This window comes from Cyprinodon tularosa, unplaced genomic scaffold (genome assembly GCF_016077235.1).
Source record: "Cyprinodon tularosa strain WSP-4 unplaced genomic scaffold, ASM1607723v1 ctg363, whole genome shotgun sequence".
Classification (NCBI taxonomy): domain Eukaryota; kingdom Metazoa; phylum Chordata; class Actinopteri; order Cyprinodontiformes; family Cyprinodontidae; genus Cyprinodon; species Cyprinodon tularosa.
In genome coordinates this window covers 1,201,975-1,220,971 of record NW_024039078.1, presented here as the reverse complement: position 1 = coordinate 1,220,971, position 18,997 = coordinate 1,201,975, and the positions used below count along the sequence as shown (strand labels likewise).

At 37.9% G+C, this 18,997-nt stretch overlaps 1 protein-coding gene across 2 annotated transcripts in view; it reads left to right on the top strand.

The window, feature by feature from the left end:
• The window catches only part of il1rapl2 (interleukin 1 receptor accessory protein-like 2), a 690,042-nt gene that overhangs the window by 145,590 nt on the left and 525,455 nt on the right, over window positions 1-18,997 (top strand). For both annotated transcript variants that reach the window (XM_038295945.1, XM_038295944.1), the window contains exon 2: window positions 6,383-6,491. In XM_038295945.1, coding sequence (XP_038151873.1) covers window positions 6,404-6,491 — 88 coding nt within the window. In that variant the 5' untranslated portion in view covers window positions 6,383-6,403. The remainder of the gene's footprint in view (window positions 1-6,382; window positions 6,492-18,997) is intronic.

The window sequence follows — 18,997 nt, the reverse complement described above, 5'->3', positions numbered from 1 at the left end:
TAGAAACCTTTTTGTTATCTCACTTGTTAAGCAATAAAAGCAATACCAGTTCTGTTAAAAAAATTTTGTTGCATCGTCTTTCCACCAAATAACAGAAAAGTATCGATAGTGGTATCGATAAAGACTCGGATCGATAAGGAGTATCGATAAAGTTATCGATATCAATAAATATTAACGATCCCCATCCCTACCTGTGTTGTGGACGAAGTTTTCAGGCTTTATCTTTACCTTATTTCAGAGTTCCAAAATCTCAGGTAAAAAAATGAAATATTTGACTCAATGGTTCCTATTAGACTTTAAAAATGTTGTTACATATGAAAAATATATTTTTTTTTTAGATTTTGACATTTGGATTTCTTCCATACTAACTTTAGCTGTTAGCTTGAATGTAATTCAGGTTATCTTTAGCTGTTAGCTCGGATGTAATTCAGGCTGACTTTAGCTGTTAGCTCGGATGTATTCCAGGCTAACTTTAGCTGTTAGCTCAGATGTATTCCAGGCTAACTTTAGCTGTTAGCTCGGATTTATTCCATACTAACTTTAGCTGTTAGCTTGGATGATATTCCAGGCTAACTCTAGCTGTTAGCTTGGATTTATTCCATACTAACTTTAGCCGTTAGCTTGGATGATATTCCAGCTAACTTTAGCCGTTAGCTTGGATGATATTTCAGGCTAACTTTAGCCGTTAGCTTGGATTTATTCCATACTAACTTTAGCCGTTAGCTTGGATGATATCCCAGGCTAACTTTAGCTGTTAGCTTGGATTTATTCCATATTATCTTTAGAAATTAGCTTGAATGATATCCCAGGCTAACTTTAGCTGTTAGCTTGGATTTATTCCATACTAATTTTCGCTGTTAGTTTGGATGATATTCTAGGCTAACTTTAGCCATTAGCTTGGATGTATTCCATGCTAAATTTAGCCGTTAGCTTGGATGTATTCCATGCTAACTTTAGCTGTTAGCCCAGAGTAACAGATGCCATTCTGTAAATCCCAAATTATGGAAATTCTCCTTCTTCCTTCATCATGAAGATGTGCACAGTACTCCACTGTCGTTTTGGCATATCTGTGTTGAAATGCCATTTGGAGAGATTTTTCAAACTCTCCATAAAGACATGTAAAAGCAAAACATGATGAGCATGGGCACAGATTTTAAAGCGCACGAGATTTGAAAAAAAAAAAAAGAATATCACAGCGGGCAAAATTAAGAACCAAATGTCCTCACCTTACCTTAAAACGCTGTCTTTATCTCAGGGCTTCTCGCAATTATTTCACTTGACTTAAATCCACAGCTTAACACACACAAGCTGGATATTTGGCGTGTTAACATTGTTTTGCCTGTTCTTTCCCGATTCTTCATTGGGCTAGATAACATTTTACATTGCCCACATCCAAAAATTTGTCCTATGTAATTATATATGTGTTTTAATTATGTTATTTTAACTATTAGGACATTATAACAAAAGTAAAAGGTGTCAAAAGTACACACGTGTTACTTAAGTAGAAGTATAGATGCTGCAGTTTCAAAAAACTGGTAAAAGTTGAAGTATCAACTTGACCTCTTTACTGAAGTAAACATGAAAAAGTATGTTCTCCAAAAACTACTTAAAGTATAAAAGTATAAAGTAACCTTCAAGAAAACAGCCAGACGCCGCTATATGTATTGAAAGCTAAATTTAACGACTATTTCTAAAAATTCTTTGAGATAGGGCCAAGGACGAGGGAGGTCTTGTTGGTCTCCATCTCCAGATACGCTCTCCCCTGTGTCCGACCTTTCAGACATTTGAACATCTTTTTCTGAATCCTACATTGTAGCATGGCATAGACAATTCATGTTTGCAGTTTGAAGAACACCTGCTTGCTGCTGATGATTTCCTTTAGCTAACCAATGAGTGTTTGCGTTATATGACTCATCCAATTACACCAGTTTTCACTAGATGTGGATGGAGCCAATCATCTGCATTGGATGGAGCACATGACGTGAAATAAATATTAATAAACATTAAACCGAAGCCAAGAGAAACGAGTAACGTTTGTAACAAAATATTTTTACTTTGTTACTTGACACATCTGTATATGAGTGTATTTTTTACCACCCGTCTAATGAACTATATATACACAGTTATTAACATAGTAATTAAAAGTAACAATTTGCTATTGGTGTTGTGTTTAAACGACTCACCATCATGTTGAAATCTGGTATTTGTTGCGGTATAAATAAGGTTCAATCAGTTGCTTCAGTATCAGGTGTGTTTAAGATGAATTTTTCGCACCATTACATCTTCAATTGCATAGGGGGCCAACCAGGTGTCAGTGATGGGGCCCCTAAGAGGTCTTGGTCCCGTGAGCAACTGCCGTCTCTGCTTACCAATAGTTACACCATTGGCTAAAGACCTTCCAAAGGTTTGGTGTTTAAAGCACTTGAAATGTAAATGAGAGAAGATGACTTTGTGGCACATGGGGTTATTGGCTGGGATGAAGGGTGTATGTAATGTTCCTCACAAAGTGGTAGGGATTAACTTTTTTTTCATAATTTCTGTCTGAGGCTACAGCATTGTTTTCTGCAGTCACAAACACACAACTGTAAAACTGGGCAATGCAATTATAGAAAAGATGCTGCAAAGTTGCATCCAAGCTGGCAGTTCATACAGTGCAGAGTAATTTGATTCTTTTATTGGACGGCAAGAGCAGAGGTTCACATATGCATACAAAGAAGTGCTCATTAGAAATGAATACATTGTGAAAACATTTTTTTTTTTTTTTAGCATAATCTAATACAAAAGCTGGAGGTTTGACTCTCCCTGCACAGACTGACATCTTAGTGATCACATCTTATGACACTCCAAACACTATATGCATGATCAATTTATGTAACAAGTTCCTTTCTTGGCCGGAATGAAAGTTTGTCTAAGTATTAGCGATTAAAGCTTTGGGCCTTTATTATACAGTCAATTGTTGCAGAGTTTTGGTTATATTTAAAATCTTACTTTTTGGATAAAAAGTAAAGTTTTGATGAGCGGAGCTCCATAAAATAAGCAGATGGAGGCTCGTCGATAACAGCGACGACATGCAGAATATTTAATCTTTATCGCATATTAAATTTTGGTCTCTCTGCTTCGGGTCCTCCTTCTATTATTGCCCTGCCTGCCAATAATCAAAACATTGAAACGGTGGCTCACATATCAGCGCCATCCTGAGCTGTGTCATCAACTGTCCCGCTGTTCATGTGGGCTGAATGAGATTTCAATCAGAATTCAAGCTGATGTCTGGATTCCCATTTATCATCATAAAGCGACTTCTGGCACCGCTTATCTTTATTTTGACTTCTGTCCTCCTTGTTGTGTGTGCGTGTTTGTCTATAAAGGCTACAGTCGGGGAAAGGAGAATGTCAAAATTAGTTTTCATGGGTGGATATATAACTGTTTGTGACGGCGGGAGCCTCTGAGGTATTGATGTTCTTGTTTGGTTTTTGGTGTTGATTTTAGGAAAGTTTGAGGATCCTGCTTCTTCCACCACTCTGATTTATGTTGTTTCATAATGTGTTGTTTCATAAAGTGTCATAATTCCCAAATCTTAATAGTTGACATGATTCTTTTTGCCAGTCGGGCAGAACTCGTTCTCATTTCTTTCTTTTTTACACATCTGTTTAATTCACACTCGCACATAGAGCCACTTTCAGTCTGTTCTACCAGACAAAGAGCCTCTCTGTGCTGAGGCAGCTACTGCCCCTTTTAAATGAGCTCCTTTCTAATTGAATTTAATTGATATGACCTTTATTTAAGAAGGTCATAAAAAGTCCAAATGCAATTTAGATCAAAAGGCAAATTTGAAAAAGTTAAATACCTTAAACTCAAGAGGAAGAATCCAGGCACGAGCATCAGGCTACACATGATCCAAATGATCCAATGGACGTTTCTCAATATGCGTTCTTGAGCGTTCTCGTGTGCTCGTGTACTCGTGATACGTCATCAGCCTCAGCCCGAGTACCGTTCCAATTCTCAAGAACGCCAGATCGAGAACGCATCAAATCCCCGGATGTTGTTCTCGCCCCGCCCTCTTTATCGAGCATGCATCAGAGCAGACTTGTGCGTTCTTCAGACTGACCGCTTTCCCAGAATGCACCGCGGCCGCAGCTTGATTCCAGACAGCGCTTACAGTGTTAAGTTAAACATTCCCTTTTCTGCTGCTGTTGTTCTTCAAAAGTACGTTTTGAAATCATTTGAGGCGATAACATTATACATTGAAGCCTCCCTGTGTGGCCTGTTAACAGAGTTAGTGCGAAAAAAAAAAAAAAGTCAGACGTTGAGCGGACCAGAGTGACCAGCAGACCTCCGAGGGTAACCGCAGCCAGGGCTAATGTTACCCCGTCTGTAGTGCACTTCTCTCGGTCTAGTTATGTGTGAACTACCGCTCGTTCTGATGGCGGTTTTTTACGGTTCTGTAATTTTTTTTAAATGTTTTTTAAGCTTTAGAAATTAAAAATATTGTTTTCAAAATGTTTTGTGTAGGGAATAAATAGTTTTGACTGTTAAAGAAATGCTAAACAACGTTGCCTGTAATGACGTCACGAGTACGCTTCTGCTCCAATACACATACGTGCTTGCGTGCTCGCGTTCTCGTCAAGTCCGCTCTTCCTGCATTCTCGCCAAGAACGGACTTGACGAGAACGCGAGTACGTACTCGCGTTCTCGTGAATTGAGAAACGCCCTATGAGCTGCTGTCAGTCTGGGTTGCTGCTGCTGCTACTTTTAGACACAGCAGGCAAACCGGTGGCAAGCCGGGCGATGGGAAAGAAGGAGAAGATGATGAGAAAAAGAGAGCAGAGAAAGTGTGGACTGCTGGAAGAACTGTGGTGAACTGGTGAAAGAAAAGTGAAATGGTGCTCAAAGATGACCCTGAACATTTAGAGGATGTTTGGCTCAACCTGCTGCTGTGAAGCAGGATTCTCCACCATGAACAGAATCAACAATAAATATGGATCCAGGCTCAAAATGAGCTCCTTGATATGTGCTTTAGAATGGCTTAGTCTCCATTCAAACCCAGGTTTAAAGCCTTGCAGGGCAGCATAAAGCCCACTGCCAACATTAAGACAGAAAGAGGAAGAATAAAATAACAAACGTTCAGTTCAGGTGTTTTAGAAAAACAGTGAGTCAGGAAATTCTCCATATACCAAACTGAATGATAAAATGGAAAAATTTTGTGCTTTTTATATTTATTATTAAAGCATTCTATGTATAACATGGATGCATAAACACATGCATTTTATTTCAGTGTTAAATTCTGTTTAAAGTAACAGATTATAATTTAAAAATGTCTCCGGACCTTTACTGGTTGATGATTTTCTTTATTTGGACCCCGTTGATTTTAATTGGTTACCCCTGGTCTAGTATTACACTTTCTCTGTACCCAACAACAATCATGGGATCACAAAGTGCAAACTAGAACACCAGTAGACCTGCATATTTTAAACATACTGATTAAAAAGGAGCAGATAGAAGATGAAAATCTTTATGGTTTCCTGATGATCTCATACACATCAACATTCAATAAGTATTTCTGCACCAGTTCAACCCTTAAAGGTTTCCAAAAAATAATCAGAAAAGAATTATAAATCCACCCCATACAGCACCAAGCAAAAACTTTTTTTTGTGGTTTATAGCTGCATGTTTATTTGTTTTTTTTTTATTCCCTTCTCCTCTTTCATCCTAACCCTGCCCCTCATAAACTAACTTTTTTTGAATATTGCCTGCAAGTTGACAATTTCTTATCTTGAAGATAAATTATATGGTTTAAATTTAAAAAGATCTCAGTACTTTTACTTATAAGAAACACGATTGTATATGTATTGTCCCATATTTCCACACAATAAGTCAAATAGGGTAAAACGAAGGTATTCTTTACAATGAAAAAGGGATTTGCAGTCTAGAAAATGTTCATTACAACATTTTTTGCTAGATTTGATTTGACTTCACCAATCTGTGGTTTCTGGTTAAATGCCGTCAGGTGTAACACCAATTGAATTTTTTGGACTTACTCTCTCAAAAGTCAGTTTGATTTCATTGTTTTTATATCGGCTGCAGTTTGCAAATAAACAAAATTTTGTTTTATGTATATTTTTTGACACAGTGTTTTAGTTTTCTCAATTTTATTGTGAAAACTTTTAAAAGTGATTGAATGTTTTCTTCTCTTCTATCTATCAGTATCATCTGCAAATAGAGTGATTTTTTTTAAACCTGTCTGTCTTTCATATACAAAATGATAATAACCACAGGTACTGACATTGAAAAAAAACTATAATTTGAAATTTTGTTCTATTTAGGTCAGTGTTGAATCTAATTATTATTCTGCCCACTAATTTTGATTTCTTTGCTCCGTTTTAAGGTGCCAGCGGAGAATAGGGAGATGAAGACGTTATCTCTCCTTTTCCTTCTCCTCCTCTTTGCCTCGGGAGCCTGTGATGATGTCAAGTACATCAGCAAGAGAAATTCAGGTAAGATTAAAAGCATCAGTCCATCTGCTCTGTTTGTTTTTCTAACATTTTCTCACTCTAAGATTTCTCTGTCTCTACTTTCTGAAGCTTCAGTCTATCGCAGGTTTTCTATCTGTTAAACTGCCAGAAACTTTCCAAAGTGTTTGTCATCTTTTCTCTTCTTGTTCTTCCTCTCTCTGTCAAACATCTGTATGTCTCACTGTAACTTTCTATGCTCTTGTGCGGTTTGGGGGTTTTCCTCTCTTAACTTGCTGCAGATATTGTTTTATTTCTTTGCCCCCTCCCAGTTTTCAGATAAACCTCCTTTCCAAGCGGGCTCAGACTGCTGCCGTCGGCCCTTTTCCACGCTGATGGCGTTGTGTGTGTGTAATGATCGGCCCGTTTGAGCGCCGCTGTCATTGTTGCTGCTCTCGTGCTCATTTGTGTATCTGCCTGCTAGCTGATGACAGATCTGCTGATGATCTTTTATTCCTAATCGATTAGTTTCATCTCCATATTAGCTTGATGTGGGGGTGTTTGGTTGTGGTATTGACGCTCTGTATTTTGTATCGGATGGGGCGAAAAAAATGCATTTACTGCTTTTTATGCTTCTTTTGTTTCTGCTAGGAGAAATCTAAACATTTTTCTTCAGTTAGTTGCTCAGTAAAATCAAACTATGCAATCAGCATCAGTGATTTGATATCCATGCTGCGCTGCAAGCTCCAGGGGATGATGACATCACAGAAAGTTTTAGCAAACAGCAATCCAGTTAGATCAGATTCTGCTGGAATCAAATGATATCTAACAGTCTTGCTTGGTGATAAGTTAAGATTATTTACCTAAATAAACCTCTATTGTTTATATTTCAACAAATCTGGTCTATAACCTCTACCCTTTATTAGGGTTAAAGAAATATATGTTTCCTCACAAGCTTAAATTGGCGTTGGTCTGAAAAAATGCATCTTCCATTATTAAATAGCCTCATTGTTGGTTTGGAAAGCATTTGTTTACATTTTGATGATTGTTAAGCTGTAAAGATTAATGACAGGAAGGATCCACACAGCTAAATGCATTTTAGGCTCGTCATTAGCAGCTGACAGTTTCAGATATATATGCTGCTCTTTAGGGTGTCTAAATATGCTGTGATTAATGGGAGGAGTCTCGCTGCTCCTAACATGTTTGTAGAAACTCTGGCAGCTTCTCATGAAAACTGCAAGGTGAGAAAAATAGTCTGACTGAAAGAAAGTGTAGACTATCCTGCAGTGCCTGTTTTTATTTCTACTTCTGGCCAGAAATGCTCCATAAAGGAAAAGAGGTATTTGAGGTACTGCTGTTTTGATGACTCCACTATCTTTGGGAGTGTCTCCAGCAACAGTAAATTCAGCCTTAAGTTTGAGGTAAAAGTACAGAGATGGAGGAGAAGGCCTATAAGACCATAACACATGAAATCCCACCTCAGGAAATAATACTTGCTTGATTATCACATCATTGAAACATTAAAACACAACCTAAAAAAAGACATGAAAATCTGCTATTTATATATATTAAAATACAAAATAATCAATTAGTTGTTGTAGTTTTGTGCTGCAATCCCTAAAATCTTTCTGCGTCTGGATGAGTTGATTTTACTAAATGTACCAAAGGTTAATTGATCGTTGTGTTAAAATCCTTCCAGGTTCCAGATGTGATGCTGATTGGTTTCCCTCTGTAGAGGAGGCTGTTATTCATTACAGATATGTATTATTTTTAGCATTTTGACGTAAGGCCCCTGTCACACCGTACCGATTTAGCTGAACTTTTTATGTATTTCTTTCAACTAGCATATTTGTGTCCAGATGTTATGTCCAACGACAGCCTAACGTATGCATAACGCACGGCAGTCGTAACGCCCATGAAATGATGCATCATTTCATGGGCGTTACGACGCATCAGTTAAAGCTGCTCCCCTCAGGAGCAACGATGCACCCGGAGGCGCCCGGTCTGCATAAAAAATTTATTTGATCGCGGTATTAACCTAGCTGCTGTTTACCGCGCGCCAGAAAAAAAATAAAGAAAAATAATAAAGAAAAAGAAAGAAAGAAGGTTTACAGTGGCAGCAGATTCGGCATCATGTCTGCTAGGAAGTTTGTTGGTCGTAGCCGTGACGCAGGGAGCATTCATCAGACTCACCTTCTGGCTCACCCTATGATGGGGATGAAGTCTGGAGCAGAACTGATGGTTTCCTCCTGTGAACCTTCTTTATACCAAAACGCTGCCAATACGCCATTATCCCTTTATAGGCGACTCAGTGAAATACTTTGAAAATCAAAATTTCAAGCCAATAGTGTTACTGGAATCCAGGACAATACCTTATTACTTTTGTAACATTCATAAAATATGTCAATGTCAATCTAACAACAAGAAACGCCAACTTTCCCGAATATATTACGAAAAATAACAAGAGTGCTTCTAGAGGACATTGATCAAAAACACCTTAGAGGCATTAATGCTGATACTGACACTTAATTTTTTTGTTTATAAACCTAAATATAATTGTTAACTAGGCTTATTAACTTTTTAACTTCATTTTTTAATTTGTCAATTAGCTTTTTACCTTTTTTCTTGACTTAACTTTTTTTTTTCCAACTTAATGTCCAGTAGGTAATATATCAATCAAGTGCTTATCTAATTGGTCAAATGCCAAAATAAGATGTACAGCCATGTAGCAGCATCTTTGCTGAATGGCTGGTTATAGATCTTGTGCTTCTAGACCTTACTGAGGCATGGTTGGGACTCCATTTGTAAGGGAATTGTGAGTATGCAGGTGGGTTAAAATGCTAACTTGCCCTATAAAGGGTTAAACAGTTGTAAGTTACAGGGTTACCGCGGGTCATTAAAAAACTTTAAAAGTCATTAGATTATTATTTTTTTTAATTAAGGCCTGAACTGGCATTCAAATCCATGAAAGTGATTATTTTGGCATTTAAAATTCTTTATTTACGAACAAAAGTTTATAAAAACAATTTTGTCAGATATATCGCAATATATTTGCGCGGAACTGCTTCCGGTTGATCGTAAAGCCATATGTTCCGAAAAGAAACCCGAGGCGGAGAAAAGGGAAAATGAGGAATTCGGGACATGGCTTCAGCCATTCGATGGTAAAGATAATGAAAGATTTTGACGTGTATATATGAGAGTCATGGCTACTTGTTGATGGCATTAAAATTATTTCTAAGAGCATTAAATTAGAATGACTCATTCCTGTATAAACCCTGAGTTAGAAACACGTTCAGCAGTCATCTGGAACACGTCAAATACGTTAATATGCGTTGGAAATAACTTCTTGATAAGTTACGCATGAGTTATGCACAAGTTACTCATAGGTTTTGGATAAGCTGGACGCCACGACTTACAAATAACGTATGTCAACGATCTGATGACTTACCTGCAACTTATGGCCCAAGTTTGAGCATGCGCTGGCATACGTCAGGAAGTTAGCAAGTACTTGCCATATGTTGACGTGTGCCAGCGTGTTTCATAACTTATACAAAACGTACCCATAACTTATCCAATATGTCAGCGTTTTTGCCAGATTTTTCGGGGTGACAGGGGCTTAACCAGCTGTTTATACTAAATGATCCACATGAATCCTCCCAACAGATCAAACCTAAAGTTGTTTGTTTTCACATATTCTGCTCCATGTTGTCTGTTCAAATAAGTCCCTCTCCAGGCGACTATGGCTATAAGACCTAAATGGAAAGCTATTGTTAAAACATTTACAGCGTATTGAAGCAGACCTACGAATGTTTTGTCATTTCAACACATCGCTGCATTAACTCTGCTTCAAATCCTGGCAGCAAAGCATCCAGGTGGCAAAGACTTGGAGAAGCGATTCATTTGCTGTATTTTTTTCATTTTCTCATCCTTGGTTCCTCTGGCTCGCTCCCTCCTCATTGTGCTCCCTGTGTGGGAGAGCTGGTGGGAGTTTTTGTTTAGTATTTGCTACGATAGCAGCGTGCGTACGTTGGCAAGCAAGTCTCAATGTGTGAAGTTTCCTCCCTGCTTCTGTTACCATGTGCCTCATACGTTTCCTGCACATATGGATATATATATATATATATATATATATATATATATATATATATATATATATATATATATATATATATATATATATATATATATATATATATATATATATATATATATATATATATATATATATATATATATGCTGGTTTTGAGATTATATTTTAGTGAGTGTGTCACAGTGTCTGCTTTTTGGGATGTGTGCTCTGTGCGTGTGGGGTGTGTGGGAGAGGTGTGTACTCGGCAATTATGTGATCAGAGCAGAGCCAAGCGGACATTTATGTGGGCGAGCCAAAGATAGGCTGTTAGATCTGCTCTGTCTTACTCTACTCGTATTTATGTGTGCGTGTTTGGACTCCATATGGATAGGAACCACCATTTGCTCATGTCGGTCTCCCCCTGCTGTGCTGCATTGCTTTGATGCAGCACCTGCTGCACTAAAAGCTGGCAAATTGTGATAAGCTGGCATGGAGCAAGGTGGTGCTGCGTGGTCAGAAACTCTGAAGTCATATATGGAGCATTAAGGCATTCTGTCGCTTATATATTTCTATAAATCTCTACTACAGACAGATATTCTGATAGGGCATTATTGTATGAACTCCACTCTAGCTACCCCAGACATCATCATATCTAACATCAAGGTGATGCATGTCTTCTTATGCCTACAACATCTGATTTATTTTAATGAAGCATCAGTCTGTTGTTGTTATAGCCCTAGGATGAGAGGGCTAATGCTATTAGCTTCACATGTTTGTTTGAATCGAATGCTTCATGAAGCAGTTCTTGTGTTTCTCCTGTTTGTTGGCGTCACACAAACGTTGAAATACCAAAAAACTTACAAACCAGTCCACTGTTTAAAGACATTTCACTTCTCATCCAGGAAGCTTTTTCAATAGGGCTTGGTCGTCATGACGTAAGTGCTTTGCGTCGCCGCCATCTTGAAGGCCTCTTTTACCGCTGCTCAGACTACTGCCTATGACTACCGGGTACTGTACTCCCTCTCAGCCGTGTTTTAATTTGATTAATTTCACCTTAACTTGATTTCAACCATGGTAAACCGTTGCTGTATTGTGGGCTGTAACAGCTCAACAGATGATCGCCATTTGGAAAACATAGAAAATGGGTTAACTTTCCATCGCTTTCCTGCCTGGAGGCGCAACCACGGAGACCAAGTGTCAGAGATAAAGAGTCGTCGGCTAGCTTGGATCGCGGCTGTAAGACGACCGAACATAACTTTCCACAGTATCCAGATGTTAATGAGAGTGTGTTCCCTGCATTTTCATTCTGGTAAGTTAAGATGCACGGTTTTATTTTATTGCCTACTTTGTTTCTTTCCTTCAAAGTTGGGATCTTTTACGCGAAAATAATAAAAACGGCAGCGGGAAAAGGCTCAAATACGTGAGAAACCCGGAGGGTTTAGGAAGGGTTGGCAGTTAACGTTACTAACTACACCTTTGAAACACATAGCAGCTAGTTAAAAGTACATTACATGCGTGAGTGGTTGTTAGCACTAGCGGTTAGCAGTTACTAAACTAGCAGGTTCCAGAGCCCGTCTGATCACAGCTTACCTTCGTACGGATTACTGTGTTCCCACTGTTTGCTGGCTTTATGATCTGCAGCTCCTGAACCCATCCATTCATGAACTGCATATGAGACTCCAAGGACTTGTAGCTTCAGAACTGTTTTGAAGTATAGGCGCTCACTCATCGGTGCTCCACTCATTGTTTGGAACTTCGTATGGATCCAAATTATTAATAATGCTGATTTTGTCAACATACCGGTCCGTGGTTTCTCTATTTAATGTGTCCCGGTAAATTCCAGATCCTTTTCAGGATTTTAACATCTTTTTTCTCTCTACTTCTATGTCTCTTTTTTCAACAACAGCATTGTATCAGAGCTATGTTTACGTTCGCGTAGCCCTCAATATGGCCGCCACGTCCCACAATGCAACGTGGATCCCGAGCCCTATTCAAAATGTCAAAATTAGCATTGAGTTCAAGGCTTTATAGAGTGGATGAAAAACAAACTCTTGTTTTGGCTTCGAAAACATGCAAATTGAACTGGATGAACGGGTTCACCCCTTGGGAATGGGGGTCGTTTGGTTTCTTTGTTAGCCTGCACTACCCGATACCTGTCTTTGTCTCTGAAACAGGGATCGTTAGGGGGATATGTTGGCCTGGCTGAGAGGCGAGGCCTTCTGTTCCTTGTAAGGAGTTTATTGGCTGTTGGTCACCAACCGTCAGGTGCATTGCTGCCACCAACTGGTAAAGTGTGTCACGGCTTCATTGATGGTTGTAGGTTATTGATTTCATGTTGATTTTTTTCTGCTCTAACCAGCATGTAGATGTTTCAGTTTTTTTCATGACCTTGAAAGTCCAGAGTCCGCGGTAGCAGGACGTTACTACGTCTTGTTATCATTTTCCTATAATAGCCTCTTGTTGAATCTTCCCCTTTATTGAAAAAAAAAATGGTTTTAAACACTTCAAAAGACTTCGGGTGGTTAAACAGAAAATACAGAAAATATAATTTGATAATTTATAAACAAGATAATAAAACACATTTTAAAATTAACAGATGATCAGTTATCAATGAAAATTGAAGATCATTTTTAATGCTAATAGTAAATCAGATTAGGTTATTTGGATTATAACTTGTTGCAGCAAATGAGAGATGCAAAATATTTTTTTGAATGTGAGTAAAACTTTTTCTGATATTTTATTTATTTTTCTGATCATCAAAGCCCTAAATCAAACTCTCAGTTTTTTAATCTATATTTAAATGGAAAAAGCATAGTTAGATATTTGTAAATGTCTCAGTCATGTAAGGCTGGATAAACAATTATTCTCCTGTTAGTTTTACTTTTAAAAACAAAATAATTCACTTTAATTGTATTGAATTTAAATGCACTAAATGTAATAATGTCTGCCTACACATCGACATTATGCGGTCAGTTATCCAGGAAAAAAGACGCGGCAGCTGAAGCTGTTAAAGTAAATTCTCTCACAGACAGCCTTCCTTATGGATCAGCCTGTTTTACTGAAGGTGCTAATGGGCTCAACAGTTGCTACACGCGTGAAAAACTGGAGACCAGGTTTTAAAGAAACGCTGGACCAGTTAAGCTTATCCACACTCTGCACTCCGGACACAGATTTCAGATATCCTTTTTTTTTTTAGATGTAAGCTTTTGCAGCCTTTGTTGAACAAACGTCTTATCAGCGCCTTGTAATAACAGCCACTGCCGGGTTTTCTTTTCTTTTTTTTCCAGCTAGCTTCATACAAACCATTAGATGAATCCAGACTGAGGAGAGAAAGAAAACACAATAGTCTGATCCGGTCAGATCCTACAAAAGATGAAGAATAAAGGCTGTAATACTGAACAGTTTATGTTTCATTTTTAGATGAAAGTGTGAATCTATATCTAGAGTTATATAGGGAGGGATTAATCCTGGCACGGCAAAGTAAAAATGCAGCATATTGAAAGGGCCTTTTAAAAAGCGTGTTTATGTCACGGTTTTGGTTCTGCTCATGTTTTGAGTTTTCAGTTTGACTTTGATCCATGTTTTTCTTTGTTTTTCTAATTTTATGCATTTAATTCCTATTTGTTGGGGTGTTTTCTGGATTTATTTGTTGTCTAAGGTATTTCTTGTTTGCCCTCTTGTGTCAGTCTCCTTTTCCCTAGCTCCCTTCTAGACTCCTCTGTTTACACCTGCTCCCATTCTGCTAATTAGCCTGTTCTTTATTTCTCTCTCCTATATATACACCTCCTGCTCTGTCACTGTTACTGGTTTGTCGTAGTTTCTTTGCCCCCTTGTTGTGAATATTCCTGGTTCTAAGTTTTTGTGGATTTAGGTTTTTGGATTTTTGCTTTTGTTACCCTTGTTGTTGTTAAAGTCGTAGGGAAACAGCTGTTCCAACCGTTGCATTTCCGAATTCTCCAGAGTAGTGCCCGACTTTACGGGATTGTTATGGCGGACGGTTTGCAAGCAAGTTTGATTGCTGCCATTTTCTCTGAAGCATGTTGCTAACCAGTTAGCAACTTAGTGCTAGCAGGTTCCCAATGGGAAATTCCATTGGGACCAAGTAGCACTAAATTGGTGATTTAGAAACGACGCTGTCAAGGAACGCTATGGACAGAGGAAACATGCAAGAGGAGGAGAGTTTAGTGTCGGAGGTCGGGGATGAGTCTCCTCCCTCATACATTTTTTATTTAGAGGAGGAAAGCGGCATGAAGATGTTGTGGAAGAGGAGGCCAGGGCGGCAGAAGCTTGGTTTGGTGTAGAAGGCTTCCAGCCATACATGTTTGAGCCCTTGCCTCGCAACGCTGCCAGTTCTGTTAGCTCTACGCCTGCTGAAGACACAGACGTCCATCCCCGTGAACACTGGGACGGAACTCAATGGGAACGGAAATGATTCTGATTTCAACTGTTGCATATATTAGCTGCGAAATATGAATCAAGATGCTATGAACGAAAAAAAAAATGTATTGATGACCGTTGATATATGATATGTCGAATTTAGGTGTTCAGGCTGACGTATAACTAACTGGGCTGCATAAGATAACAAAAAAATCCCACAGATTTTAAGACAGGATTTTTTTTCTAAAATAGACATTTTTCAAATTTTGGGACAATATGGTCTGATAAAGAGTACATTTATATACATGTTTAAGCCAGAATGATTTGACATTTAAATATGACTTTCCTACGACTTTAAATTTTCAAGAAACCACTTCAGCTTCAGGGTCTGCATTTGGATCCTGTCAAACCTCCACCCAACATGACAGTTTAAATAGACCGGATATACTATCATCAGTGGCTGGTTTGAGGCATTTGGGGCCAAAGGTGAAAGCAGGTATGGGGCCCTCTGAGACACAACACAGCAGGTCAATTAAACAGATACAGACGTTATAACGAGGTTGGTGGGTACTTTAGAAAAGACCAAGAGTGCGAGTGAGAAGTTTGTCACAGCAAGAGTTGATACCTTAAATGCAGAGGTGTCAAATAACAAAGTACAAATACTTTGTTACTTTACTTAAGTAGAAATTTTGGCTATCTATAATTTACTCGAGTTATTATTTTTTAGAAAACTTTTTACCTATACTTAATCTCTTTTTTTTTTCAATTATCTCTACTTTCTGCTCCTTACATTTTACAAATTCTCTCTTTAGTTTTATTTAATTTAAGCTCATTTTTGTTATGGCCTGTTGGTATTAAAAAAAAAATAAAAAACATCAAAATAATTTGCTTTATCCAGACAATTAATTTCTTTGTGGATGGACTCGGTGCTGTGCCAATGTGTTTTTTTTCCACATACCAAAATTAATACTTTTTAAAAATGATGCAGTTAAATTTGACACCTTTACCATTATACAATTAAGAAATTTAAGTATAAGGAAGTTATCATCCAGAATTATAGAAGAATGTTCCTTTAATAGGGTAGCAGCAGGTTTAAAGCTTCTGTCCTTCACATTTTTCCTGCATTACTTTTACTTTTATACCTTACATAGTTTTAAAATTGGTACTTTTACACTATTACTTGAGTAAAAAAGCTTACGTATACACTTTAACTTCTATAAAAATGCTTTTAAAAAGTAGGATTTATACTTCTACTGGAGTACCAAACAATAATACTTTTAATACCTCTGCTTACATGCTATTTTATGAAAGTTAATGTATAAATTTATCTGTAGGATCAATGCATATGGGAATAAAATGATTTAGTCACTTACTGACACCACATGTAGACCGATCCGATACCAGTCTAAGGCTAAATTCACACAGTATTTGTGGCCCATATGTGACCTGTATCTGATCTTTTAATGGCAGGCTGAACAACACAGATTCCATTTTTTTCCAATGCAACCCAGGCCACTTTAGCCTGACGTAGTCCGACTCAATTCTAGTCAGAATATGAGTCTGATACTGCTCCATAGAGCTGTGATTATGGGGCGTGTTTTGAACGAACCAGGAAAAAAATGCCTCTGCACTCAATTGGATAGACCTACAACCAATAAGAGCATAGTTGTTGTCCACAAAAATCAAAGCGTGCAGTTTCACGCCTAGAATAAGAAGATGAGACTTGATCGCGTTTCTCTGTTCCTCTTTTAAAATTAATTTGCTGTCGATATCTTCTAGAACAGACCTAATAGCAGAATCTACTCACCCAAACTCTCCAGCGGCAGCCATTATTGTTGTCACCCTAGCGCGCTTTGGTCACGTGGTTGATTACGTTACTCTTGATCATCTGTCCATCATCGTATAAAGCCCGCCCTGACAATTTGATTGGATCGCCTGACAGTGGGCTTTAATACTCGCGCTACTATGGAGCAGAGCCAGACCGAACTTCCCCGAACTCAAACGTTGTGGGCGGGACTAAGTTCGGAATGGCACCCAGGCTAAGGCCACTTGGCTATGTGGTCCTAAATCCGATATAAATCAGATTTTTTCAAATGCGACCTGTGTCTGACCTGTGACCTCAATGCCATTAATACCAGACAAAGGTCACTATTCTGAGTCTTGCTATGAAGAAGTGGCAAGAAAAACAACAACCATGACAAACGATGATGCGGGGAGCAGTATTTATATTGAAAAGATTGTGTTTTTAAGGTTGGTAAAGATCGCTAGATGTGCTCCAGTACTACCATCAATGTTTACTTCCGTAAACACAGAGCATGCTGGCCTGTGATGTCATTGTGTCCTCTACTGCGCATGCAGGACACTTGGTTGTATGACTGCAGTACACACAAGAGAACACGTACAAGTCGCATATATTCGGAAATGTGAACGGCAATGCAAAAAAAATTGGATTTCACAAAAAAAAACAGAAATTGAGCATCAAGGCCTGCAGTGTGAACGTAGCCTAAGACACTGGCATTCCTGTCTCCTTAATTGTGTCTTACTACCTGTCTGTCAATAACAGAATATACATGCATTGCTTTTCTTTACCTTTTCCTCTCCTTTCTTTCTTCTTCTTATCTTTCAATTTTCCTTAATCTCTTCCTTTTACTCAGACTCCTTCCTTTTTTATCTTCTCATCTCTTTTTTCTTGTTGCCTTCTCTCTCCTTTTTGTCCATTTTTGTCATAGTCATTGCAGTCGCTACATTTTGGTCTTCAAATCATTATAGCAGCAAATCTTCATATTTACTGACTTAGAAATCCAGAAATCCTGAAATTCTGATTCAATGATAAATTCTTGATTTGATGTGTTTGAAGCAATTATTTTATTCAGCATCATTTCATAAGACATGTCATCTCGAGTTGTTTTACACAGACAGTTCAATCAGATCATTCAGTCAGTAAAAAGTTTCTATCCAAGGAAAAATATCTGATTGCATCAAGTGTGTGACCTGCAGGATTCTCTCCTCATATAAAAGCTTCTAGAGGCAGCAGATGTTTGCTTACATGCTGTAAAGAAGTCATCTGCATAGCATTTGGACTTCTGTTTTTAACTTTAGACGTGAGGTTTTTTATGAACTGTATAAACACAAAGAACATCAAGCTGTTTGTAAAACTGTCTGATTCTTTTCTCAATGCAACTTTTCTGACTTTTTTCATACGCTGCCTCACAAGCAAGATAATTAAAGGAAAATAAAAACTTTGTTGTCTTGTAACGAAGCAAACATCACCCTAAAAACTACTAATCATTCATAGCTTTTTGCTTTATTTCAGGTGTAACTTCTATGAATCGTTACCAAAGTATTCAGCTTAGTTTTAGCTTTAAATCTACTCACCAGTTATCTGGAGTCATGACTGTTGCAGGGCTGAAAGTGATGATTAATCACGTATTGGAAAGAGACACCAGATTAAGTCTATATTTTATTTCTGCAGAATCTTTCAACAAGTTCTCACATTTTACTGCGATTAAATGAAAAGAACCAAACTGCCCGCTCACTCTCTGGGACTAATGAGGAGCAGAACAGGAGCTGCTCATTTCCTCTGAGATCCGCCTCCAAAGGGACACATTGCCATCTTGATCTGGATAAAATGTGATGCGTCTTTGTGGATTCTAAAGTTTTTATCTTATTGTAAAAAGTTCTGAGATTAAACCATGATGAAAGCAATAATTTATGCTTTAAGTCCTTCAACTGGTTATTTCACTTAATTTTCACTTTCACTCACATGTTAGGAATATTGATGTTTTATTGGAAGTTTGGCCAATTGGATGTAAAACATATTCAGTCAGTTTTCATTTTGCAAAAAGGGCCTTAAAGTTGTAGGGAAGTCATATTAAATGTCAAACCATTCTAGCTTAAACATGTATATAAATGTACTCTTTATCAAAAATTTACAAAATTTCTATTTAAAATAAAATTGGTCTTAAAATCGGTGGGTTTTCCTCCGTTATCTTCTGCAGGCCAGTCAGTTATACGTCAGCCTGAACACCTAAATTCAGCCAATCATATATCAACCGTCATCTGTCAATCAAATATTTTTGGTCATAGCATCTTGATTCATATGTT